A 27,536-nucleotide genomic window follows, 5' to 3' on the forward strand; every position below is an offset into this window, starting at 1 on the left:
AATATCATTATCTTCATGAGGAAAATGTGTTCACTCAGAAAGCACTTGAAAAATCCATGCAGATTTTAGCTACAAATACTAAAAAGAAAACCCCTCTATAATTATCTTTAGGTACATTTTGACACATTTTCCAAAATTTAAGTTTATAGTATTCTGTTCTTGATGGAATTGGAGTTGGATTTTGTATTCAGTTTTCTTAGTTCAGCTAATTCTGCTGGATCTCTGAGAAGTTCAGAATGATAATTCACAAGACTTTGCTAGATTAAGAGTCATGCCTTTTAGCTCTCATGTATTTTTGTTCAATGGCTCACAAAAGCAGCACTTTGAACTGTTTGGGAGCAGGAAGGCAGATAGGGTCTAACTGATATCATGTACATATTAAATGGAATGGAATCAAAATCCTTCATAGATTTAGAGGATTCTTTTATATTCCACATGCATATAGAAGATATTAAACTAGCAGTATGAAACTTGGAATATTTTCTCAGAARTTTCTTAGCTTTCTGTGAAGTTAGCATTCTCAGTGCAGAGGAAGACACTGCATCTGCTATAGTGTTAAGAGGAAATTTGTTTATCTGTATAAACTTTTAAGTGTTTTGAGTCTCCGTGGAGAGGCACCTACTGGGATTTTGAAAGGTTCTTTAGCAGTTGGTAAAGGCACTTTGTATTTACGACAATCTTCAGTTGCTGGTTAAAGCATGTGACATTATTCTCAAAGRAATTTTATATGCAGAAATTTGTGATTGAGGAAAATCATGCAATGCAGGGTATGCTTCCGTTCTCAAGAAACAGCAATATAAATTATAGCAGCAACATGAAGAGCAAAACTAGGAACTTAGAAGCAATAAAGATGGGTGGCTGTAYTTTGTCCACATATCAAACTGTTCTCTGATGCCCTGACAACATGACCAGTATCTCAGCCTTTCATATCATTCCCTGTCTCCTACTGATATCTGTGCACTGAATTTTACAATCCTCTAGGTGCCCAGACTCCTTTTCTAAAGTGTTTTTATGGTCCCTACCAGATCCATGTGGAACTGAACATCTCAAAGTCTTTTAATRTGTTATTTGTGACAGTCTTTGGGGTCTTTGGGGAACTGTTATCCCACATTTGCAGATCAAACTTATTAGGTTCCTTAAAAAATACCGTGATGATACTTTCTTTACTTTAAAACATTACTCCATCAGTTCATCCCATTTTTTCCTGTGTTCTCTATTTAATGGCTTTTTTGTGTCTTTTCATGTAGACAGTGTCTTCATCTATGTCTTAGTGCTTGGTGGCAAATAATAGTCATTGTTTCCCATTCAACAGCAGTAGTAAACTGAAACTTCTTGGGAGAATGCCACTCCTTATGACAAGTCAGAGATTTATTTTGTACACACACAAGTTTCAGTTCAATCCAGCCAGTTTGGGTGTTGAACTGAACTGGCTTAAACCTCTGGATCTTTGGAGGTTCATCTTGCACTGAATAATGCAGCTGGACAGGGGGAGACAGTTGAATAGAGGTCAATATGCCAACTGTTCCTTCATTTGTTACTGCCATATTWAGAAAGTTGATAGAGTGGAGCTAATCCATCTGCTCACAATTTATTCCCTAGCAATAAKATACAGTTTCACTATTTCATGAGCTCACTCTTTGACTAATTTTATTAGAAGTCCTTCCATAGCATCATTTTTAATCACTTTTCWTGCAGTTTAGTAATGTGTAAAATAGTAGAAAAAGATGGACTAAAGAAACATGAAAGGATTTAATGAGAAACTCAGGTCAGCTTAAATGGAACCAGATCAAATAAAGTTCAGTCAGTGAACCTACAAACAAAAACAGAAAAGTGTCCCAAATCACTGTTTCACCTGAAGCTTTTCACATGTCTCAGGTGCAGGCAAAAGGAGTAAGACAGCCCTGCCAGCACCATGAGAGGAGTCAGGGCTGCAGCACCTGCAGAAGGTGGCTGGGTGACCTGCCAGGCTGGGGGGCACTGCTGGCCAAGGGACCACAGGTGGAGGGGTCTCCTGCCTCTTTACCAAGAACACTCAGTGATATTTATCTCATCCACTAGATCTCAGACATGCATGAGTTCCAGATGTTTAAAAGATGCAGGATTTTGGCTACTTGTTGGTTGTATGCAATGCTAAAAGGAATTCCTGTGAGCTTAGTTATATTAATCTTGTTATTTAGTTTAAAACATTCTGATATACTGATGCTTTATTAGATTGGTAGGGGTAGTGTTCAGTGATTTGGGATGGGTACAATTTCAGAAATCAGCACTACAACAGAAATTGCCTGTTTTGCAGTGTTGAGCCCACCGCTCCCATCGATTGATAGGGGTTTTCATATAAATGCAAGAAGGACTTTTACTGAGCAAACTGACTGTAGAGCCTGTGTACRGGAATCCTGGGTGGGATTTCTCAAAGCATTCAATTCATTAACATAAACCTGCTTCCACCAAAATTTATGGGTTTAGCCACAKCTTAGAACAGAGTTCTAATACCAAAAATCAGAAAAAAATGCTGAAAATCCTTCCTTTCTGTTTAAAAATGCCTTTTTGAKCTGACAGGTAGCAGCAGGTGTTGATGTTAAGAGGAACTTTTTTTTTATTATGGTGCTCTGCTGGACATCAACTATTACAATGAACACAGATGGACAATTTTTCCCTATTTGATATTACTTCTTCCTTACCTTCTCTCCTTTTGCTGCAGTTTCAGTGTAATCATTTTTTTCATTAGGGTGGAGGTGGTGAAAAGGTATGACAGCAATTAAAAATCCATTAATAATTAAGTTAGGTTCCTTACTCTAAAGTGTCACTGCATCTACAATGGTCTTCGCTATGTGACCTTCATCCCATGACATCAGCTCCRTGAGTGTGGGCCATCTTTATAATGCTTCATCTCTCTCTCTGTCTCCACCTGTGAGATTTTAAAACTGGTTAAGATTTTTTTTTACTATTTATATACACCTGAGTGAAACATACATATACACCTGAGTATTCATATGTATATGCATAAGTATATAATTGAGAGGAAACATAATGTGGTTATTGAAAGGTGAGCTAAACAAACAAAATTCTTATTAAATTAGGCACCCACACTGTAAATAAATAAAATAGCATGAATTAATAGCCACAGATATTTTGGGAGTAGCAACTGAGAAGTAAAGTAACAGTAAAGTAACAGGCTTGAAAATGTATTTAATCTCTTAAAGGCTAAAACATTATGAAGAATCAGACTCACTGTAGCGTGATCTGAGAGAGACAAGGAAATTGTCATTTCACATATCAGATGGAATCCAGAAATGTTCACTCTTTGAGAATCAACTGTTGTTGATTAAAAGCTATGTAGATATACAGAAAAAAAGCTTTATTCTGCTTTTATTTGCTAGTGTCCAGAAAATCTTCCATAAAGATAAGAGAAAGTTTACTAGGGAAATGCTGCACTGATCTTACACTCAGTGCTAAATGTGCACTAAAGTATGTAATGTAGGGGAATTTTTCTTTTGATTCTAATCYAGACATTACAAAGGCCTTTTAATGTCTGCCTTCTGAAAAGGAAGGTTTGCAGGAGGAACAGACTCTGTCAYTTAAGTTTACATGTCTGGCTCTCATCTTTGCCATGAGTGATCTTTTGTAAACAAACTTAAGATCACAAGATGTTTCATCTTTGGACAAGGCAAGAAGGATGCCATGTCACCACAGCACCTTAAGAAAACAATAAAAAAATCTACAGGCAGTTAGAAAAAAACCTCAATGTGCCATACATTTATGGAGCTGAAGTAAATCTGTAGCTGCCACAGCTTCATTTTGCATGTTATATTAAAAATGAAACAAATGAGTCTTGTTCAGGGATTCACAATCTCTCATGATGTGATAGTTTAGATATGAATTACATATTAAATGCAAGCAGTGTCCTCTACTTCGAAAACACAACAAAGAGAATCATTTACATAGCTCCCTGCATATTGGTTGTAACTACTAATAAACCAGCYACATTAAATAGTTGTTAATGGTACTGCCCAAGAAATGTGGTTAAAATAAAATTTCGTTTGTTTAAACACATACCCTGGGCAGAGGTATGAACAAGAAAATCCCTGTTAAGTCATTTTATGGCACTATGTTGAGGGCAATGGCAACATATTCAGGAATTTGGGGCTTTCTTGAGAAGTCCTGTGCAAATTGTTTTCCTGCAAGGTAGGAACTTTCTGATGTTAATGTCAATTGAAGTAATACTGTCAAATAGCTCTACAGTGTGTCCAGACCCAGAGACTTCAAAACACAGTTTAATACTGGAAGATATTGTGCCGTTGATTTTGTCATAACAGCTTTCCCTAGTTTGAGGGATTAAAGAGAAAACAGGACAACCCACACATAACCACTATTTTGTTGCCTATTAATGCACAGATATCACCATAACTCTTTGAAGTCACAGGGAGGGGTTTTTTTGCTTTTTCTATTCCTCCACTATAGACCAATGAGATCAGAATAATTGTAAGACAACAATGCCACTTTGCTTTTTGATTGCATAATCAAGAACCACCAATATTTACAAAATTCCAAGATGGGTTCATGTCGCTATCCGTATCAGTGGCACATATTCTACTTACTGTCAACACCTTGATCCTATTAAGACTTAATTGTCTTTTGCCCATTGGTGCAATTTAGGCATAGCATCCCAGATGTAGTATAATTTTATGCAGCAGTCAATAATGCTATATAACAGCTGTGAAACTAATTTTAATATAATTTTAGAAAACAGAAATCACCATGCTTCAGTAAAGAAAAATCAATGCAATGTATTTTTCTTCTTGGTGAAATTGCATTTTAATATTAAATGAACACACTCTAGTAAAAGTGTCTTTCCATTTGTGTAGTTTGCAACTAATCAGTAATACTAAGCATATGAATTCTGTAAAAAGGCAAAATTTATATTGTTTATTGAACAATACCATCCATTTAGACAGAAAGGGCCAAAACTGTATTTTACATGAAGTATTTAAAAATGAAAGCACATTAAGTAATTACTCCCATAGTTAAATTTTCACATTCTCATTGTCATGATATAATCTTTTGCATTATTTTAAACTGGAGTTTTACAGATTTAGGTTTTGGTGAAAAAAAACCCCATCATTGTGTTCTGGTGAACTTATCACAATACAGAAATGAGGGTGAGACAATGAAATGTGAGATAGAAAACACAATTTCTCAAGGTAACACTGACCCAGAATGCTCCTACTTTTAATGAAACATTTGGCAATAGYACCAATTTGAGCAAGCATTGTGGAGGATTAGTATTTCGTAAAGTAATTTGAAGAGAGATTCATCTGAACTAATGCAGATACACTGAATTGTTCTAGACTTGTTAAAGGTAAGGGAGAAAGGCCTTTTTAGGATATGAGTCATTTTATCCTGAACACACACCTAAAACACATTTAAAATGTGTCCCAGGAATGCTATTTGTCTGCAAAATGTTACAGGAAAATAGAATAAACAACTTGTATTCATAAAGACTGTAGATGTCTAAGTTTGCCAAAAGAATTGCCTGAAGTCACAGATGCTCTGATGTTATTTATACCATGACATTGAAGGCTCAATGTAAGCCACAAAGTAAGGCACAAAGTTKTAATAACTATTAAGAACAATGTATGAACCCAAATGTGCTAAAAATTTATGCTGTGGACTCACAATTTATCTGGATATTTTTAATGAAATTTTTGGGAACTGGCATCACCTTCCATATAGAATAATGTTTAAGTTTTCTAAAAGTCAACCCTTGTCACTTGCAAATTTTAAGAAAGTTAATTCCAAATTGATCAATTGGTATTGCAACTTGTTACTATTAATTTTTATTTTATTAATCTGGAATTAATTAACTCATATATATTTCTGCTAATGCTCATACAGTTTATCAGAAGTTACCCAAGCATGATAAAGTGATCTCTATGAAATGCTTAGAGTGTATGCCATTGCAGTAACAGCCTCTAGCTCTTTACTACATTCTCTTGATTTAGTAACCAGTCTATATTTCTGTATACAAGCATAAACACAGATATTTCTGTGTTGAGGGTGTTARTGAACTTTTCTTTGGCTAGAATATGAAAAAGATTATTTTCTATGAAGAAAATTAATCAAAAGGTGTTTTTAAACATAGATTTGTTCATTATTTGTGKTAGTGTCTGAGATTTACTATGGATTGCATCTCACATGAAGAGTCCTATGCAGATGATATTTATAGTTGCATKAAATCATTTCCCTCAGCACCCCTAATAAGTTTTTGTAACCACTCTATAGCTCAAACATTTGCCCCTTGAAATGTTTCTTTTTTCTTTCTCTTTTCTTTTAAACACCTGTATCTCCTGAAGATAATTTGTGGCATTTCATCATGGAAATGGATGCCATATGACTACAAATAGGCATACAATATTCCTAAGGGCAAATAGGGAGAGGTTATACAATTTGTACAGACAACATGATGTTACATGGAAGTTATCTATTTGCCTGAATGAATATCCTTATATTTTTAGCAAATGCAGTATCTTGTATGTTTACTGTTGATTGGGAAAATTTATTGCWAAACCTTTGTCTGAAGGGAAAAAASATTCTAAATTTCATATTAAAGAGCWAAGGATGAAGTAATTGCAGAACCATCCCAAATAACTTTTTTACTCTTGAAGAGGATTTCAAGGTGATGTRGATGGGTACAGTGCTGTCATTTACAAAGCTTTTATTTTAATTCAGGACTGTGGTTCCAAAATTCTCCCAGAGGAGTCCTGTGGCCTGCAGCCTCTCTCTCATGAATACCTCTCAGCAATTWCACAGACAGTGTTTAAGACCTGTGAAGCCGGAGACACAAAAGGTTCGTACTTTATGTCTCTTTTTCTGAAAACTAACTCATGCGCCTCACCAAAAAACTAGAAACAGTATTAACTCTTTACTATAGACATCCACTTACCTATGCACAATAAACTGAACAAATCACTAACAGTTACTAATTTTTAAAACCAGGTTAATTTATTTATGTGAGAATTTTTTGTTTAATGATATTCTAATCAGTGATCYACCACTGCATGTGTTATTGCCATGTAGTCTTTAAAATGCATTGGAATATCCATCAAAACCACTTAAAAATACTTTATTCTAAATAGAAGGAATTTTCTACACAAAATAAAAATTAACTTTAGAAAAAAAAAAAAAGCATTTTGATCAATTTGAGTTTTATATTTCCTGTATTAGAATATTTGAATATTTGAATATATTTGCTGTATTAGAAACAGAAAACTATTTTTAATTCAAAATATTAAAAATAGGTGGACAAATCAAATATTATACAATAACCAGTACAATAAAGACATGTCTTTGTTTTAGTGAGAACTCAGAATGCGACAGATTGTCAGGCAGGTACTCGTGAAAGTCACAGTTGCATGAAGATTTATTCATCTATACTTTAACTACTYAGATATTGGGTCTTATTCATAGTTTAAGTTGTTGCTGCATTAGACAGTAAGTAATTTTGTTTAATTATTTATTAGAAAAATAGAAAATAAGCCAAAGGTCCTCTATGGTCTACTGACTCAACTATATTTGTTATCTTGCCACAGACAGGAGCAGCCCCTCAGAGCAGTAAATTTGCACAAACTTGGTGAATAATCAGTAAAAAGTAACAGGAATGTGGGAAGTGCCTGATTGCATCACTTCATGTGAAACAGAGATGTACAATAAATTTGTGTTATATGGAGGGGAATGCCCAAAAGAGACACCATTGTTCCTGGCAGCATATTTTAATCATTAAAGTTGTGAATCATCCTCTGTAACAATATCAGGACATAAAGTCGAAACAGGAAAGCTCAAGCCAAATGCACTTAATCGTTTCTTGGGCAGACAATCTCTTTCTTGATATTCAGCATACTCCTTTTGAATACTGAATCTAGCTAACTGAAGCTAAATATAGTATCTTTTACAGCCTTATTGTGAATAGTATACACAATTAAAGTTCAAACAAACTACAGGAGATGCAGCYTCAAAGGACAAGTATATTAAACAGGGAAGAATAATTTGTGCTTAKAAAGTGAATATTACCAGCAGGTGTCTAATGAGCTTAGAACTGGTGTTTGCAGTGTCTGGCAACAAGTGTCTGTATAGTTTTAATGTGTGTCTCAGCTTCCAASTGGAACAGGAATGCATGGCTTTGCGTGGAAAATCATCCCAAATTTGTAACAACCAAATGATATACCAGTGCTGGCAGAGAACAAYGGCAAATGGCAAATTCCCTGCTAAAGCAGGAACTACTCTTAAATAAGTTAAATTTTCAGAGAAGTCATTTCTCCTCAGAAGACAACTCAAAACTTCTGCAGAAGTAAGTTGGCATCATACAGTGCTCTCATGCTAGGAAACATCTTAGTTTTATAGRGATGCTGAAGAATCACCACAGCAAAACATATCTATGCTGAGAGAACTTTGGGTTTGTGCATTCACGGACAGAGGCTGAGGCAGAGCAGCAGAGATAGAGATGAAACCTTACTTTTTCTGACCTTATTGGTAAAATTTAGAAGACTGCTTTATAGTTCAGTACAACCAGAATTTCATTRTTTATTTCTTATCCTTTGATACAGAGCAGAGACAGTAATTCAGGGTCTAACCAAAGGCAGGAGTGACTTCCTCGTCCCCTAGTCACTGTGGCACTATTCTTTGGAGGAAGCTCAGCACCTTACCAAATATACACTTGGTTTACGCAATTTCCCTCTCTCTGACCCTCTTTTAATCAATAAATGCAAATTGAAATATACAACAGGGAAAGCTCCTTTCTTTCATGTTTGCATAATGGAATGAAATTATGATTTTTATGCCAAATAATTATTTCYTCTTTCCTGCAGATGAATCAGGTTACTGCAGTCTGTAGAAATGTGATTTGTAGACAATTACAAAATCTGCTGGATAAGTTATCACAGATTCATTTCTCATTTTCTGTTGCTGTGATGTGTATGTTTTAATTATATACCACTTTCCACTCTTCCTGCAACTGTATCCAGTTTAAAATAATTCTGTAAAATAACTSTGTATTCAACAGCTGTCTGAATTTGGGTCTAGCAGAGATATAAATTGATGTYCAACAAAATGAATGTCACTTTTGGTTACAAGGAGTAAATCTCAGTTTGGACATACGTCCATAGGTATAAGGCTATTCTGTAGCAAATCATGTCCTTTWAAAAATAGTTTTTACTTTTGTTTATCATAAATACAACTAGGACCAAAATAAAAATATTTCCATAGCCTATTCACAGAGAAGAAGCTTTTTAAAGGTTTTAGGGTACCAAATAAGCATCAAATGCAAAAGCAAACTAGTCATAAATCAACAAATTGATATCAGTGTAGGTTAAATATTAAGATTTTGAATTATCAAGTCCGAATACTATTTTCTCTTTATGTGGATGATTATTCAGTGCTATAGAAAAACCTGGATTTTAAATTTGAAAGCAAAATATGTATATTTGCTTATATTGACAATATAAAAGTATGAATAAAAAGAAGCTGGATGAAAAAACAAAACTATGAAATTAAGTGTACAGTCTTTATTGGTTAAAACTTTCAATTTTAGGCTGATATTTTAAAAATAGAAGTAAACAATCCTAACTAATTATTTTGMAAGTATATTTCTTTTCATGCCATTTAATGAGAACAGTTTTAGGGAGTACTGGCAATGTTTAATCTCATATCTTAAGCAGAAGATTTATGCATTCAACTGATAAATAGTCTAATTGAGCCAAAAACCCAGCTTTCTTTCACTCTTCCTGTGGAAACCTCCCACTTACAGGTTTTCATAACATTTGGATTATGCCAATTTTTAATTTGTGAAGAAACCAACAGCATCTGTCTCTTTCTTGCTCACTTTCACTTCATTGTTGGTAAAGTTGCCCTTGCCTGGTAGAGCCAATGCTACTGCTTTTGCCTGAAGCACCACAAAATGCAGCCTGGCTGAAATGGTATTGAAAGCTGCATTATGTGCTGCTAATTTATATAAGCGAGGAAAGAGCAAATTAAAATTGCCATAAAATTTGAGCCTAATTTCCAAACTAACATTGTTTTGCAAGYTTTCATTGTAATGGTTTTTTTAATGAGATTAATTTTATCTTTTAACACAATCCTATTTTTGAAGGTTAAGAATGCATTGATCAACTGTTGCAAAATTGCAGCAGGATAAGTTAATAATAGTTGGATTTAAAATGCATAAATTTACACACATCATTTAAAAAATCTGCGTAAATATAGAAATGGGAATAATTCTGTTAGCATTAAATGCTAGTGCTTCCTATAAACATGAATTTATCTCCASAAGTCCGTGTTCTCATATCTTTTTACATTAGCCACTAACCTTTAGTATATGCCAAAAATTGATCTACTTTTTTTCTTGATATACCTAGGGAGCTATTGACCATAAACSAARCTATTTAAAGAAAGCTTTTCAGAAGTTACTTATCACTTTCAATTGCCAAAGTTTGAACTTTTATGGTTCAGATATTTTGGCTCCTCAATATTAGTTTTATATAGTTCTACTTCTCTAGTTTATTACCTAAAACCAGATCAGCTCGTAAAAGTATGGGATGTTAAAAAGAAAAKTCCATAAAATTAGGGATCTCATATGTTGCAGATATTGCCAGAACTTTTATATATTTGGTTTGAAAGAAAAATTACAGCAACAGGGAAAAAATACTGAGTTTTTATGTAATTTTAAAATATAGGCCACTGGCTGAAACATCTCTCAGATCATTTATGAAGAGCTCAATAGTAGTGGTAGGGTCTGAGACCAGGATTCAAAACAACCAACCAACCATTCTGTTCCTGCTTTATTACTCAAAAGGTACAAAGCAGTACAAGGTGTTTGCATTGCACCTTTTTCTGGGTTATTGGAGACAGCACTTTTCAGTCGCCTCAGGAGGTTGCTGTGAAGCTGGGAATGATCATTTAGTCACAGATTGCAAAGTGGGAGCCMACAGCAAGATCCACAAGTGGCAATAGAAATCTTGGAGGACCAAAGTATTCTTGGCCARTTGTGGCCAGGAGACCACAAACTGCGGCAAAGGACCTCAGAGCCAAGGGAAGGTCAGCATGAAGGGATTCACAACAGCCAGCACTGGGAGGCTGCAGTAAGAGAAATTRTCTAAATTCAGCCTCTGGTGTCCAAGCTGAGCAGGACATTCATTTGGAAGAGGACTGCCTGCTSCAGAACCTGATTATCCGCTTTGTAACTTTAAAGATTCAATGCAACCCCTGGATAAAAATTCTACATAGCATCTTGCTCAGGGACTAAAGATCTCTCTTTTCACKCAAAAATTACCAGGTTACAAACATGCTAGTTTCCTGTTCTAATGAATTTTGAACTTTAATGTGGTCCTTTATTGAGTAGGGAATATTTCTCCTAGCATGAGTGTGATTAGGATGCAGAAAAGGCAARTTTGAAACTTGTCTGAGCAAGAAGCACAGGTTATCTCTATCTTCCTGCTTGCACCCTACCATCATGGCYCTGAATGTCCCTCCTTCCTCCATGCTGTGAACTGGGTTGGAGGAACTCAAATCCATGGGAACAGGGGAAGCTGGGTTATGCTCACTGATCCACAGAGTGCTCAGTGTCCAGGGTTTTGTTTAGGTTCAGTCTGCAATAATTTGCTCCACATCATCTRTAAGTGCATCTGAGGGTGGTGTGAGCACGTTCTGCACAGGGCAGAAATAGGAGCAGCTGTGCAGGGTACACAGCAACTGGTATTGCATGGTCATGGCACTGTGGGATGTATTCTGCCCTTAAATGTGCCCCTCCAGGCTCYCCTACAAAAATTCTTGATGCTTTTATTTAGGACTTCTTTATCTGCCAAGGCAACTCACCCTGCTGCTTACCAAAACATATTCACTTGGACTTTTGCCTGAGTGCAAGCACAGGCTGCCTCCCTGGAAATTGCCTTGCTCCTGAGATAGCAGCTGACTCTCCCAAGGCCACTGGGATCCTTCTCCACTCAGCCTCCCCCTCAGTCCCTGGCCAGATGAAATGTCAATAGGCAGCCTCAGTTTGGTTTTTTTTTTGCTGTGGCTTCCTGTGCAGCAGCGATCCATCACACTGATCTGGCTGCTGAGCTGCTGCCTGGTGCCAGTGGTGGGGACAGACTCTAAGGCCAGCTCTGCTCTCCTAGGCACTGGGAGATACATTAAAAGTATTTAAGTAAGTACTAAGAGTACTTAGAAGAGCTAGAGAAAGTGTTTCTTTTGTTAATCTGAATATAAAGGCAAATCAAAACTTTTCTGTCTTCCTTCAAAAATTAAATCCTTCAAGCTTCCAGCAGGATTTTGGAAAGGAATGCCTTTAGAAAACCAAAATAACCAAGCCATTTAACCTTATAATAATTAATTAATTAATTAATTAATTAATTAGTAATCCTAAGGGATTACTAACACCCACCAATTTTTAGTGATCCCAGTTTATGCTCGTAATCTTCAAAATAGTTTTTGTAAATAAGATCAGGCTCTAATAAATCACATACATTATTCATTTCATCTTACTGTCATCTTCTGGAATGTATTTGTGTAGTCTGGGACAATCCTCTGAATTCTCACAAGTTAAAAAAATGGTGTATTTGAAGGAAAGTATTAATCTTGCTTAATTTTTATTTCAAGTGCTCTTGACCAGCCACCCAACCTTTAGACACTTTAGATGCTTCATTGCAGATGAGAATTGATGTTCAGAAACTTCTGAATGTGGATATTTTCTTTTTGCCTTCAACCTCCTCACCTGTTTTCTCTTTGTCGTATCCCTTCTGTTGAGAAAGGACAAGCTGCTGCAAGAAAGGCACCATGGACTGAGAAGTGAACCCACAAAGAGCTGCCAAGTTTGAGCTCTTTCAGGGAAAGGGAAAGCTCCCACCTTAGCTAAATGAAAAGGGCAGAACACAGTGAAAGGAAATAGTCTCTTCAAAGAGTTGGAGGGCATTTATATATGGGAAACTCCCATATGAGTTTTTTTTACTCATCTATGAGTAAAATACTGAAAAATATCTTGCTTCCTGTGTAATAAAACTACTCAGTAAAAATACAGAGGAGGTGCTGACATTCCATTGTTTCTTTCCAGGGCAGTGGATTGTCCCTTGCCTCAGCTGCTCTGACAACAGGACCTGTGACTGGAGAGAAATAACCTGGCAGCCCCACGGCTGCCGATACTCTGTGCTAGCCAAGCCCGAGCTGCAGCGCTGCATGGAGGGCAGAAGGGTATGTAACAGGCTTTACATTTTAATTCATTCTTATTTACCTGGATATTTAGTGTCCTGAAGCTTTCAAAATATTTTTAAGATCGATATGTGAGAAAAATCCCTTTTTATTATAACTGGAAAAATATTTGGGTGAAAAATTGACAGGAATGAAAACYAACCATGGTCATAATTTAGCCTCATACGCAGACACAGTTGTCTGCTGCCATTTCACGCAAGATCTTAGGTCACACCACTGGAGTTTCAAGACCTAATGGTGTMAGTGATTGCCAGTCAGACCTGCAGTGAGTACACAGGGACAGCAAATGGAGTCGGATTTGCATYGTTGTCACAGTTTTGTCTCACATGCAAGTTGGTTTTCTTCTGCTGCATACCTAATGCATGGCATTGCTTGTGCACACTAATCTTACCAAGTCTTCTTGCACATTCTTTTCTTTTAGTGAAGCTTCTAAAGTGATTGCTTGGAAATACAAGGTCTCCTTAATAAGCATGCTATGACTGTTAAACTGTTGAGAGAGAGCTCTGATCTGAGGCTCAGGTACCTTACTGAGGATACAAGTATCCAGAAAGTAAGTAATTAATTGTTGTTAAGCTCTTTAAAATGTATTGCCTAGGTAAGAAAAAAGTGACATTTTGGTAAAATCCAAGAGCATTTCCATATAGACAAATACACAACTAATAGTCTTTCAATTAACATTTTCTTCTTCCTTTCTGATAAATTTCTTGCCCTGCACCAAGTACTTTATTGCCATTTTGCTTTATTTCTATCTGTGGTTTTCTCTGTTACTGTGGACTGCGGGTAACTAGAATATTTTAAAAATATATCATTTTTAAAAATTATTTTTAAAAAAATATTTTTAAAATAAATCATTTTTATAACAGAGGAGAAGCTTGATTTGCTTCTCATACACAAAACAAAMACTTCTGGATTGACCACAGAAAAAAATATTTGAGAATTTGGTTGCATTCCTTTGGTCTTTAATTTCCATGGACATGAGTCTGCTTTGACAAGTGAGCATCCTTTATCCAGGCAATTGAAGGACAGCAGGGGAACAATATGCTGCYGTGGAAGTGGATTGTCAGGGTATTGCTGAGATGATTTGCTGACATTTCCACGTCCTGAATTTGACCACTCACATTCATGAGTGTCAAAAACAGGACAGTATTTACAAAGGATCCATTAAAACCAAGTATATGAAATGAGTGTCTGTGAAGCTAGATTTCTTAATTCAAATTCCATGATGTTCTAACTCTCTGAGGTCACAGATCTATTTTAGTGTCAGATGACAGCCAGATCCTATGTGAGCTACATTAACACCTTGAGAGAAAAATCTCTGTARAACTAATTGCACTTGTTTCCCATTCTGCATCCTTTATAGAAGTCTCCTGACACTGTCTGATAACCTTTGCTGCTCTGTAGAAATCTGCTGAATTTCCCCTGTTACCTTTGCACAAATGTTCATTTAACTGGTTTATTCTTTTAAAGTCATCRCTCTAAAGCATGTTCCCCTTTTGGTATATTTCTCCTCTCTCTTTCCCTCAGATGTTATCTTTGTCATAACTTTCTGTGTTTTTAATTCTGTGTGAGTTTTGAAAGCATTTTTGCTTCTTTTACCAAATAAATGTAAAGCCTGGATCAAATCCTCTGTGTCAATACAACTTAAGAACTAAGAGAGACTTTCTTTATATCAAAGTCARATGAATAAATGTGGTTTCCTTTTCAGCTGATAAGATCCTGATTCTGCCTTTGATAAGTCAAACTTTGGAATTACTTCATACTGCCCAAGTGATGTAGTAGAAAAAGTATTTTTTTTTCATTTGCTCGCACTTTCTTCTGTTACATAGGTTTAAGCAACCTAAACATTTTATAAAGGAGCTATTGAGTAATAGCAGGTAGATATGATTCTTGTGAAYAAATACATGTTTATTTCAAAAGAGATTTTGATAACCATCTATAAATATTTATATTTCCTCAATTGTGATATTAGTTTTGATTTATTATATACCTTGTCTCTAAGTACTAGAGAGATTAGTGATGTGATCAAACTAAAGACATCATGGTTTCCGTAATAAAATAAGCAGAAGGTTTCAATGCTGGAAACACAAGCAGATGTCAAAAAAAAAGCATGAGTGCCAAACAAAAGGGCAAGAGTCATCAAGCCAAGTGAGGACACTGAGGTGATCTGGAATGCTGTTTGATTTGTATTGTTTACTGAATTTAGCTAAGAGCAACAGAACTCATTCATGWGTCCACTCAAAATGGGCTCAAGTAACCCCTGTGCAGGGGTTTTGAATATTAAGCTTCTGTAACTTTGGTGTCTGGGGTTCAAAATTCTTTATATAGCACTCATGTAGCTATATCTGAATTCTTCCTGAAAGTTTAATCTGAACTAAGGCAGTAAAACCTCCATGTGCCCAGATAATTACCAATCTATTTTCAGGAAAGCAGAGACTTATATTTCTGTAGTGTTTTTGGGTCAAATTACATCATACCTACTGTCAAAACTATAGTAGCTTTCTATGACTGAATTTCACATCTGAATACCTTCATAAAAATTCAGTCATGCAAAATTGCACCAGGAATCACAGGTAAAGCAAATAGTGACCTAGTGATTTACTAAGTTGATTTACTAATAGTGATTTACTAGTGATTTTTGTCCTGGAAAAAGGTGYAATTTAATTTCAAATGGCTGTGCTTTGTATAATTTAARATACCATGGGTGCAAAGCAWTTGACACTCTCCTGCAKGACATCCTTGTCTCTAAATTGGAGAGACAAGGAATTGATGGATGGWGCACTGTGGATAAAATTGACTGAATGGTCATACTCAAAGAGTTGTGTTCAGTGGCTCGACATCCCAGTGAAGAGCGGTGACAAGGGCTTCAGGGGTTGGTATTGGGACCTGTGCTGTTTAATACCTTTGCTGTTGATATGAGTAGAGGAGATGAATGCACTCTCAGCAAGCTTGCTGACAACACCAGGCTGTGTGGTGCAGTGGCCACGCTGAAGGGAAGGGATGCCATCCAGARGGACCTTGAGAGGCTTGAGAGGTGGCCTCTGTGAGCCCTGTGAAATTCAACAAGTGCCAGGTCCTGCAGAGTCAGGGCTATCCCAGTCACAAACACAGGCTGGGCAGAGAATGCACTGAAAGCAGCTCTGGTGACAAGGACTTAAAGGTGTTGACAAAAGCTCAACATGAGCCAGCAGTGTGCTCTCACAGCACAGAAAGCCAGCCACACCCTGGGCTGCATCAAAAGCAGTGTGGGCAGCAGGTGGAAGGAGGTGCTGCTCTCCCTGTGCTCTGGTGAGTCCCAGCCCCRAGTACTGTGTCCAGCTCTGGGTCCTCAGGACAGGAAAAATTCTCAMTGTTGGAAGGAGTCCAGAGGAGGGTCCCTGAGGGCTCCTGGTCACTGGGCTGGAACACCTCTCCTGTGAMGATGGGCTCCGAGAGTTGGGGCTGTTTAGTTTGGAGGAGAGAAAGCCCTGGGGACACCTTAGAGCAGCCCTCCAGTGTCTGAAGGGGGTCTACAAGATGGATGGAGAGGGTCTTTTTACAAGTCATGTTGTGATARGRCAAGGGGAAATGGCCTTGGGCTGAAAGAGGGTARGTTTAGATATCAGGAAKAAATTCTTTAAGGATTGTGAGGCTCTGGCAGAGGTTGCTCAGAGAAGTTGTGGAATTGACATCCTTAGAGGTGTTCAAGACCAGGCTGGATGGGGCTCTGAGCAACTGGATTTGTGGAAAGGCTCCTTGCACATGTCAGGGGGTTGGAATTAGATTTTTAAAGTCTGTTCCAACCCAAACCATTCCATGATTCTATGATCATGCTAAGATGTAAACAGCATGTCTGTGATTATATCTTTTAATTTAAATAGGAGGTGTTAATCTCTATAGYATTGTCAGATTTCAGCTTTGTTAGCTGGAGGCTGTTTTCTTGTGCTTCTTTAATACTTCTGGGGGAGGGGAGGAAAATAAAAAAAAGCCTACTTATCTTTCTACTCTTAATGAACATCGAGGAAAACATGGAAAAATTAACCAGTGCTGTGCTATGTCTCTGATTTGTGTTCACTTCAGCAAGTGATGAATTAAGATGTAAAGTGAATGCTCTTTTTGACTGAAATGCAGCACATGAAAGACCAATTGTGTCTTTAAGTGCAATTCCTTGTATTTTTCTCGTGTTTCATAGAACAGTCGTAAAATGCAACAAACAGATACCTCTGGGTCACTAATTTCTTGTTTTCATCAGTGTTTCTGAAATATATTTATGTTCTGTTATGTAAATGCCCAAACAGAGCACTTCTTTCCTAACTGCATCATAATTAAGCCTTCAAAAATTCTTTCTAATTTGCTTTCTAACTTCAGGCTGCTTCCATTTCTTATATTTCTAATATTGAATTGTTTTCCAAAGCTCATCTGTAAAATTACAATCTTTCTCTATAACAGAAATTCATTTCCCTGACTATGACTTCCAGTGATTTCACATCATCATTAACTTCTGTTTTAGTTTGTGTGCATATAAAGCTGTTTGAATTMAGTTGTTTCTGTGTGTTGTGGTTTAACCTGGCAAGCAGCTGAACACTACACAGCCATTCTCTCACTTGCCCCCAGTGATGAAGGAGAGAATCAGAAAATGGGTAAAACTCATGTGTTGAGAAAAAGACAGTTTAGTAGAATGGAAGAGGAAGGTAAAATAGTAATAATAGTAATAGTAATAGTAATAGTAATAGTAATAGTAATAGTAATAGTAATAGTAATAGTAATAGTAATAATAAATACAAAGTAAATAATGCACAATGCAATTTCTGATGCTCATCCCATCCCAGAGCAGCAGCCACTGCCTCCCAGCCAATTCCCCCCAGTTTTATTGTTTAGCATGATGCAATACAGTTTGGAATATCCCTCTGCCCAGCTGGGGTCAGTTGTCCTAGCTGTGTCCTCTCCCAACTTCTTGTGCCATCATCCTCCTCTCTGGCAGGGAAGAATGRGAAACTGAAAAGTCCTTGCCTTAGTGTAAATGCTGCTCAGCAAGAACCAAACCATCAGAGTGTTACCAACTCTATTCTTATCCTGAATCCAAACCACAGCACTGTACSAGCTACTAGGAAGAAAATTAATTCTATCCCAGCCAAAACCAAGACACTTGGTTTCATGAAAACATAAGACCACCTGTAGTGAAACAATRGCACTCAAAATGGCAGAGACAGAGGAAGTATGTAAATGCACAAAAACAGTTTTATGAGGCCTTGTTTTGCTTTATCATGTGTTAGTCAGTGAGATTGTTTGTATTGCATACACAGTCAACAGAAGAAATTTTGAAGTGCTGAGGTTAAGGTGGTTCTGGCTGGGTAGATTTTCCTTCAGTCCACTTTTAATATCAGCGGTCTTTTTTCTCCTCCATTTTAAACTCTAAGGGTAATGAGATGCAGACTGTGTCATTCTTAAGGAACTCTATATATATGTCTTAATTGAATCAAATAAATTGTTCATCATAATAAAATATTATATCTGTGTTATGTTGGCTCCACAAAATTCTCTGTAGCTGTGGTTAATGACYTTTTAGTGTAAGACATATACAAATGTATTAAGATGATGCTTTGATTTTTGCACAAGATGGATTTTGTACTTTTAAAAGGCTTCTARCAGGTTATTATTTATCCAATTAGCAGTATATAGAAAGTTGGCCTCAACAGCAGGTGGGATATATATTTTGCTTATCATTGAGAAATACTACCCAGAGTTTAGTCTTATAATAAAGTACCATTGAGTCATGTGTAATTAAGAACAGGAAATATGAAAAGGCAATATTTGCTGAAGTACTTAAAATTCAGCTGTTAAAACAGGAATTTTAACTTATAATTTCTTAATAATATTTTAGAGTTAAGTAGTGTTTTGAACTTACAGGTGTTTAAATTTCCTGAGTGCGGTTAATTTTTAATGATAGGTCTGGTTAAGAAGTGAATTCCACTATGCTTACACAATCTTTCAAAGCCTTTAAGCTATAATGGAATTTTTCACACAAAATATTTGCAACAGAAGACAGTGAGCACATCTGTCTGCGTGGAAGTGTTGTTCTTTGTCTGGTAAAATATAACCTTATGTATGTCTCATCATTTAGTCATCCTGTAGACAAATCCCCCATCAACATGAAGAGAGAGTACATGACAAATTCTTGTGCCAGACTCCTAGAAAAAATGAGATATAACATAATCTACACACCTGAGCTATTATGTTCCTCATTATTATCATAGAGACAAATACAGAATCATCCCTGGACCCTTTTGTTCATATCATATTTATGGCACATGCAACTACAATGAGTTCATCTAACTGTATATAAATAAATGCGGCTATAGTTATCATACATTYAGTTACCTTGAAAGATTATTTTAATTCATCAAAACTCCTGGATTAATTKAAGGACATAGGTTTTCTTCCTGGGGCTAAACACCGCTTATTTTAACATTAGAGTCCACCAAGCATTTGCTGAAAATGAAGCTGACTTGCAAAAGGAAGACTTTGAAAGATGCTTTCYGACGGCCTGCATACCACAACAAAATGTGTTTGGCCAGCTCTGCACAAGGGCAGTTTGAAAAGAGGGTAGGATTAACTACAGATATTCTCTTCCTCCACGTCAATGTTTTTTTTTTCTTTCATTTGAGGAGAAGAAAAACAAGAATTTGTTTTTCCAGGATTTACACATCTCACAGCATAGTTGAACCAATGGTTAGAAGCAGATTGTTGGATGCAAAGTCTTAATGAATGGAGGCAGAGTGTGTGTGCAAATGTGCTGATGATGTGCTAAGCATCCTCCAGCCTGGGGTACATCGCATTACAAGGAATGCACACCTATCTTTCTATCTGATATCTTCTTTAAACTTATGACAGAGCATTCCCTTCAGAATCCCAGCACACGCAGTCTCTGGAGGATGACTGCTGATACTGTCCCATAATGACTGCAAACAGACTTTAGAGCTCTCAGAGCTACAGGGCAGGGACCATAGGTTTTAAATAATGCAGTCCTAATTTTTATATCTTTCAACAATGCTGTGATTTCAGTGTGGAAGACAAAGTTAAACAAATTTGCTTGATTCCAATTCCAATTTATTTCAGTTCTTGAACAATAAAAGACTTCTTGACTGTAAGCTAATATGGTTGCTAAAACTGACTGACATCTTTAAGGAAGACCTGCCCTTTTGATCTGTCTTTCTCTACAACAACAAGTCCACTTTGGCTCATTTTTTTTCCCACTTGCAGCAAGCCTTGACTATTCTTTTAGCAGACCTGTTTCCAAAAGTCTAGTTCAATTTTCCAAGCGGAACAACCTGTATTCTTCCCCAGTGTGATGTTRCTGTCTGTCTCATTCCTGATTTGGAAATGGGCTGAGTTCCGTCTCATGAGTCTTGTGATGGTATTTGGAGAAGTATGTCAGGGCTTTAACAGCTGCCCATTTCATCCAGTTATGCTGATTGCTCTGAAGGAATCTGCTCTGACTCCTGCCACYTCCTTCACATTCTCAGAACATCAGAACAACAACAATAGTACTATGCTGAGACCCACCTGATATTTACATATGCTGCCCATTGTCATGGCATTTCCAGACTAGAGCTGCCACTTTAAGACATGATTGTATCTAACTTGTTTCTTCTGATACTGGTTTGCTAAATGACTGCACATAGTGCCCTTCCATCTGCAAACSTGGCGAGGTATCCCAGAGCAGGCTTAAAAATTCGTTCATAGGTCCATTGTTTATGTGCATGTACCTGTGTAGGTATAATAAAATTGCAAAACCGTAAAATGCTAAATGGTTTAATAGYGTAGATTGGGGTGTGTGTATGTGTTTTGCTCTAATTTTGACATAACAAAAAAATAGGAAAGAGATCTCAATCTTTGATGCCCTGCAGTGTTTGATATTTTTGAAATGTTTGGCATGACTCTTCACACAAAAATTGCTAGTAAATGCGCAGTGTTGGCAAAAAAGTCATCTGTGCATCATGTTCATTGATATTGGCCATGGTTCTTTTCTCCTTTTCCTCCATGAAAGTTGTTGTCCTGCTGTTTGAAATCGGTAGTAGATGAGATTAGATTAAATATAGTTAGGAGAAAACAACTATGAGAATTCTAGTCACACCAGAATGAAGAATGAGATTAAAATGCCCCATCTGCCAGTTGAGTGTAATTAATAGCTGAATATGCTTCTTTGCGATTCCCATGTGCTGTGATAACAAAATGGTGTCACACGTTACTAGAAGGAGAAGAGAAGCAGTCTGGTTCYAGTCTGTTCTACCCATGCTGTGTAACTGGGTAGGGCCTGTTTGTTATTCTGCTGATGATGTGTTGGGTTTTTACAGAAATGTTCTCACCCACAGTACAARCTAATGATATCCTTGCCTGCAAATATCTGAGAACTGCTTTTAAAATAGATATTCATCAAGACWCTACAGTGATGGGTTTAGAAATGGAGATTAAAGAGGCATGGRTACAGATAGGATGGAGAGATTAAGAGAGATTTTGCAAGCTAAAAGAATTGTTGTTTAAAACCTCAAGTTAACCTACTTTAGAATTAGGACATATTCAAAGCATGRACTGTCTTCCTAATTGTAAATGATTTAATGCATGTGTACGTCTGTCAGAGAGGGAAAGAGAATATTCAGCCAGTGCTTATACGGATCCAAGGATCCTTGACTTCTGTGAGCCATGTTATGCTTGATTTAAAGAGGTTTCTTGTGACACAATGTGAAAAGCTGGAAACCCCCTTGCATGTGAGAGAAATGCTTATGCAAYACAAGCATGAGCAGCAGCTGTTAGGAATTTCCCCCATAAAGCAGCTTTGAGAGGTCCAGGACAGGAGGTAGAAGAGCCTCTGTGAGCTCAGTTCTAGTTTTAATTTGTTTGCTACCATCCATAACCCATCAAGGTCTTCTTGCAGCCCACAATGGGCAAGGCATGGGAAGCTGGAAATACTGTCATGTGTGTTCTTGGCCCCAACATCAGATCAGGGTATGCTCATCTGAAATTCCTTCTCTTCTGTGGGAATTATCATTGGTACTCTGTTGTGGGTTATTTTTAGTAACAGTGGGTTAATTGTGGGAAGTGGAATCAGTTTTCAAAACTATGACGTTCCTGAAGGGAATAGGTAAATAGATAAATGTGTTAGATGACTGTAGTCCAAAATGCCTCTCCCGCATAAAATCTCTAAAAAAAGTTTGGAAAGATATCCTTAAAAGTGTCMTCTTGTGCTGTCTGAATTTTATTTGCATAATCAAATATTCTAGGTGGAAGTGGTAAAACATCAAACTCCAAATCAAATTAAGAAATTAAACACCAAAATCCAGTTTACAGGATGCCAACTCTCCCGTGTGCCAGTGGAAGTAGCAGAAGCTGGGTACTGCTGTGCAGAGAACAGGGTTGTTACTGTGTGATGGCTCCATGAGGTTTCTGACTCCCAGTTTTGCATTTTTGCTCTTCATTGTGGGTTTCTGGCTGAGGTGATTGGGGTAATTGATTCTGCACACAGCTTCATTGCCAAACCACAGTAAGCCTGGGTTCTCCTACTCTTTGCACTTGTCTTCTATTGCCTGCCTTATGAGAAGGAAATGCTAGTCCTCTCCACTCAAAACAGGGCAATAGCATTAAAAAAAAAAAAAACCCAAACCCACAATACTTTAAGTTCTGTGGTCTCCACATACAGAGATGTTTGTTTTTTCAGAGGAATCTACAGAATGACGGTACATTTGACTTCTTCATTTATTTGCAAATTCAGGGTACCTCAGCAGAGACTGCTGCACCTAAAGTACTTCTGTCATCCTGGCAGGTTTTCCAGCTCCCTTCAGGCCACAATGATTCTTAGTGGTCACATCACACATGACAGGACCCTATTCAGATTATCCTCCACCCAAAAGACCCCCTTTTCTTTCCCCTCTAAAATTGCAGAAAGGCCAACTCTTCACAAATAAGGCAGCAGCTGCATCCTTTTAGGTGTGTGTGTGTGTGTGTGTGTGTCTGTTACTTTGGTGTAAATTCTAATGAATCCCAGTCATGGAAGAGAGACATTAATCAATACACGCTCTGTAGGAACAAACCACATGAAAAACTGAAGGAAAAAAAAAGCAGGAAGCTGCAAGAARTCATGAGGAAAATTGTGTACTAGCAATTTGAAGTAAATATAAACTTAGGCRAAAGAAATTATTACCAAGGACAAAAAATGCAGGGCTTATTTTGCAGCTATAGYCATCTATACAGCCTGTACTTTTTGTCTTTAAAATATACATTATACAGCTTTTTATTAATCAAATCACACAGATTTTGCTAAAGGAGGAATTTAGTATTAAGATGCCAGGGTACTGGCAGTTCACGAAGATATTTTTGGAACATTATGAGAAGCATTTAAAAACCTGCCAACTAGCTGTATTCTTTTTTTAGGTTTTGGTTTCTGGATTGTACAACTTCTAAGTCATATCTTTTTTCCATCTGAAGATTCTTTTTATAGGTGACTCAACTAACAGAGGGATGATGTACTATCTAATAGAAAGAGTGAATAAGACTCTTCAGGAATGGCAGAAGACTCATGATATTAAAAGTTACCACAATATCAATGAGGGGAAAACATTTATCAGTTACTCATACTACCCCCAGTTCTGGATGMATGCAAACCAGAGACCGACTTTTGAAAAAGCACTAGAACAGCTGCTGCAGAGGTACTGTACAAACTCTCTATGTCCCTTGCTTGTATCATCCTTCTATTCACAAATGTGTTTAACACATTTTACAATTAAAGTCAGTAAACAGTAAAACATAACGTGCACAGACCATATTGTGTGGCTAAAAAATAGCTGAAAATTACATCAGGCCTCTGATTAGGGTGACAGATCCAGTTCAGTGAAATGCAATGCAATGTAGTTAAAATGTTTGCCATCTGTTTAAAGCGACATGTGTTGTTTTTCTTTTCCTGGGTTTCAGATCACGTCCCCTGGAGAACACCGACCAGACCGTATTAATTGTAGGTGGTGTTCAGTGGCTTAATTCCAATCACCTGCAAATTATCCAGAAGGTGTTGAGCAGGTAATGTTATGTACTTGGTGTTATTCCAAATTTTGATAAGATAAATTATGAGAAACAACAAAAAATATTAAGTAACAAACTTTTCATTTGTTTTTTTTSATGGACGTGTACTTCAGTGACTTTGGAAAAATAAAGATGCATTGTCTTTTGATGTATCTGTTTAGTAAAAAGTTTGTCCTTTCTATTTTTTTTTCCTTTCAATTTGCAAAACAGGGAAAATCTATCAAATATCCTGGTAATKGTCAAATCCATAGGGATGGGCTTTCACCTTCCAGTGGATGGAATCCATTCTCTATCACAGGTAAGCTACAGCACATTCTGAGTGCAGTTTCATGGAAGACTTGTAATTTCAGCATTAATTTTGCTGTCTGGTCAAAATAGGTTACAACCTCTGCTGAGCATTTTTTAAGTGGATCAAAGGAAGATTAATATTARTATTTGCTCATACTGCTTACTAATAGGGATTCAAACCAATTTCCTTATTCCATGGTTTTTGCTGCCATCAGAGAGCCATTTGAAATGCTGCGCTTGGTCAGCTGTCCCAAGAAGCAGAAGAAGCTCCAATATTAATCCTTCTGCCAAAATTGAGAAATCATGCACACTGCTCCTCATCCCACATTGCACATAGGCCCTCCCCAGGCTTCCTCCATGGTTACTGCTGGATAAGATTCACTTGTGTGGCTTCCACGAGTCTCAGGAAATCCATTTTAACCCACCTATGAAACCAGACCATTACAGAGCAGCTGGAATGCACCGGTGAATCCAGCCTGTTATTTGCACATTAATCAGATGGTACAGTCAGTTTAAATCATGCCTAAGACTCTCAGAGTAAGAAATGTGCTCACTCAATTCACTATTTTTATTTACAATTTGGACAGTGATTCTCGATTGAGCGCACATAAAATGCATGGATGAGAAGCACTGGAAGGCAGGACGGAGTAAATGATGCCTACCAGTGCTCTGTGTCATGCTCCAGCTATTCCCAGGTGTTGAAAAGAGAAAATTATTACCTTTCAAGGATTATGTACAGCACTCCTTGCATGCTGGRGACTGGCTCCCACGCCTTTTTGCAACCATAACACACTGCTGTATTCAGCGTGTGACTTCTGCTGCTCTCACCCTTCCCTTTGCTACAGAGATTGCCCTGYCTGATTGTGCCCATTCCTTCTGTCTGTTAGTACTATCTGCCTTGTCTCTACTGAATGTCTTCTTCTTGRTTCAAACCATTTTTCTTAATTTATCTGGATTACCTAAATAGAATTAAATAAGGAAATTGTTGTCATTGGCATGAAGAAACATTTTCATAGCTCCTGTCACAGTTTTCAGCAAAGTTCAGTCCTGGTATGAAGGAGAACTTCAATCCTGGGTACATGAGGCAAGGATAGAAAGAGTATTAAAGGTGTCCCAGGACTACCATTTTCCTATTCAATAAATTTACAAAACTCTGGAAATCAACTACTGTGCATAACATTCTTTTCCCTTTCAATATTGGAATCATATGTCATGCGGTTTGTATGCTCTAGGCTTCAGGATTACCCCATCCACTCTCAAAAGCCTTCTGTCTGCTGTGTCAAATCCACTGCCTTCATGGCKAACTTTTTTTCTATTCTTGGTCTTCCTGAAGTATATTCAGAAATAATCATCAGTTCTTCAGTATAACCATATTTAAAATACCCATGGCCCTATATTGCCTTTTAAGCAATATCCTCAATGAATTTGWTTTGAAGCTAATTTTTTCTTTAAAGGAGTAGTTTCACCATTTWTTCCAGAAAATTCTATAATTTGATTCTTTTCTGAATTACACCTCATATTAGCTAAGAAGGTGTAAAAGCTCATTATCCAGGAATTATAATCAATCATGGAATCTTCCTATCAAGGAAGCTAGAATTACTGAGAAGTAATTATAATTTTCTGAAAAAACCCTACATCAGTCTTGGAGTAGTAGCTATTTTGAGGAGTGAATTTATAATAATTTATATCTGTAGTGTAACATTGCTTATTCAAAATACAGTTTTGCTGTTTATTTCCATGACACAATAACCTTTGAACAGTCCTTCTGACAAGACATTGCAACATTTTATTCAGGCAGAAGTGCGAAACTTGTGGAATGAAAACTTGATTATTCTGGACACAGCAAAAAATTTGGGCTATGAAGTGGTTGACACCTTTGTCATCACCATGGGACGTTACAAAGAATTCCTGCAAGGGAAGTGTGGCTGCCATTTCCATGAGGTAATAGTTTACACTGATACCATTCCCATGTATTTAAGATACTTTGACTGTCAGGTCTTAGAAGCAAAGTATTTGTGATGAGGTTAGCATGTGAGTTAGGCCTGAATTCTTTGTGGGGAAAGAAGTGGCACTTGTCCCTCCCTGCTTGGAGTGCAAGGCCACCCAAGGACATGCTGAACTGATGTGGTGATTCCTTGACATAAAAATAAGTATGCCCTTCTGCAAAGGTAACTTGTATAAAAGGATGTTGCAGAGTTTCCAGGTTCTTGTATTATTTGTTATGTGTTATGTATCTCTGCTACTTCATGGATTYACTTTCTCTTTTTACTCAGTCTCATGGGTTTTTGACTGATGCCTTCCTAACTGAGCAGCTCAGCATGCTCACATGAAACCATAAGCACAGTTAAAATGCAAGTGCAATTAAAACCTTAAAACTGAAGGGCCAATCTTACTGCTGTATGTCTCTTTTCCTATGTCTGAGAAAAAATAATCTGGGATAGTTAAAGTGACCCACTGTACAAACAGAAGAGTAAGTTGCTTGTTCTCACCCACACCTGTAGCTCTGCTTTCTTGTCTAAAATCTACAGAATTTTTGTCTTCTGTTCCAGCATGAGGCTCCCTGGGACAGAGAACAATTTGGGAGCATTATCAGACTCACRTGAGCTCGTGTGCCATGTGGTTTCCACCACAGGCTCCAGAGCAGCTCACGTGTTTTCAGAGCAGGGCCGTGGCCTCTGTCCTGCTTTGGGGCCAACTGCAGCAGGTGTGGTCAGTCRAACAGTCCTTTAATCTGCTCTGCTCTGTACTTGAGAGGCACAAACACAGCTCAGTCCAAATGAAGCTGGAAAAGAGGGAGTAAGTCACAGAGGAGATATTGATGTGATTGATAAATAGTTCCATGGAGCAAATAACTTCCTTCATTTTACCCAGACAGCTGTATTGACCTTTTTTTATCTGGAACCCAGATGCTGGTGTTTTTGTGGGTCATTGCTGATGTTTGTGATTTCCACAGATCT

General features: G+C 37.3%; 1 protein-coding gene across 1 annotated transcript in view; it reads left to right on the top strand.

Moving 5' to 3' along the window:
* Positions 1–27,536, top strand: part of CPED1 (cadherin like and PC-esterase domain containing 1) — a 138,774-nt gene that overhangs the window by 106,805 nt on the left and 4,433 nt on the right. Inside the window, exons 17-22 of the mRNA XM_057378398.1 lie at positions 6,727–6,844; positions 13,094–13,230; positions 23,704–23,924; positions 24,187–24,288; positions 24,502–24,589; positions 26,374–26,520. Of these exons, the coding sequence (XP_057234381.1) occupies positions 6,727–6,844; positions 13,094–13,230; positions 23,704–23,924; positions 24,187–24,288; positions 24,502–24,589; positions 26,374–26,520 (813 nt within the window). The remainder of the gene's footprint in view (positions 1–6,726; positions 6,845–13,093; positions 13,231–23,703; positions 23,925–24,186; positions 24,289–24,501; positions 24,590–26,373; positions 26,521–27,536) is intronic.

The sequence above is a fragment of the Malurus melanocephalus genome, unplaced genomic scaffold (assembly GCF_030028575.1).
Source record: "Malurus melanocephalus ecotype Western Australia unplaced genomic scaffold, MMel_1.1 scaffold_11, whole genome shotgun sequence".
Classification (NCBI taxonomy): domain Eukaryota; kingdom Metazoa; phylum Chordata; class Aves; order Passeriformes; family Maluridae; genus Malurus; species Malurus melanocephalus.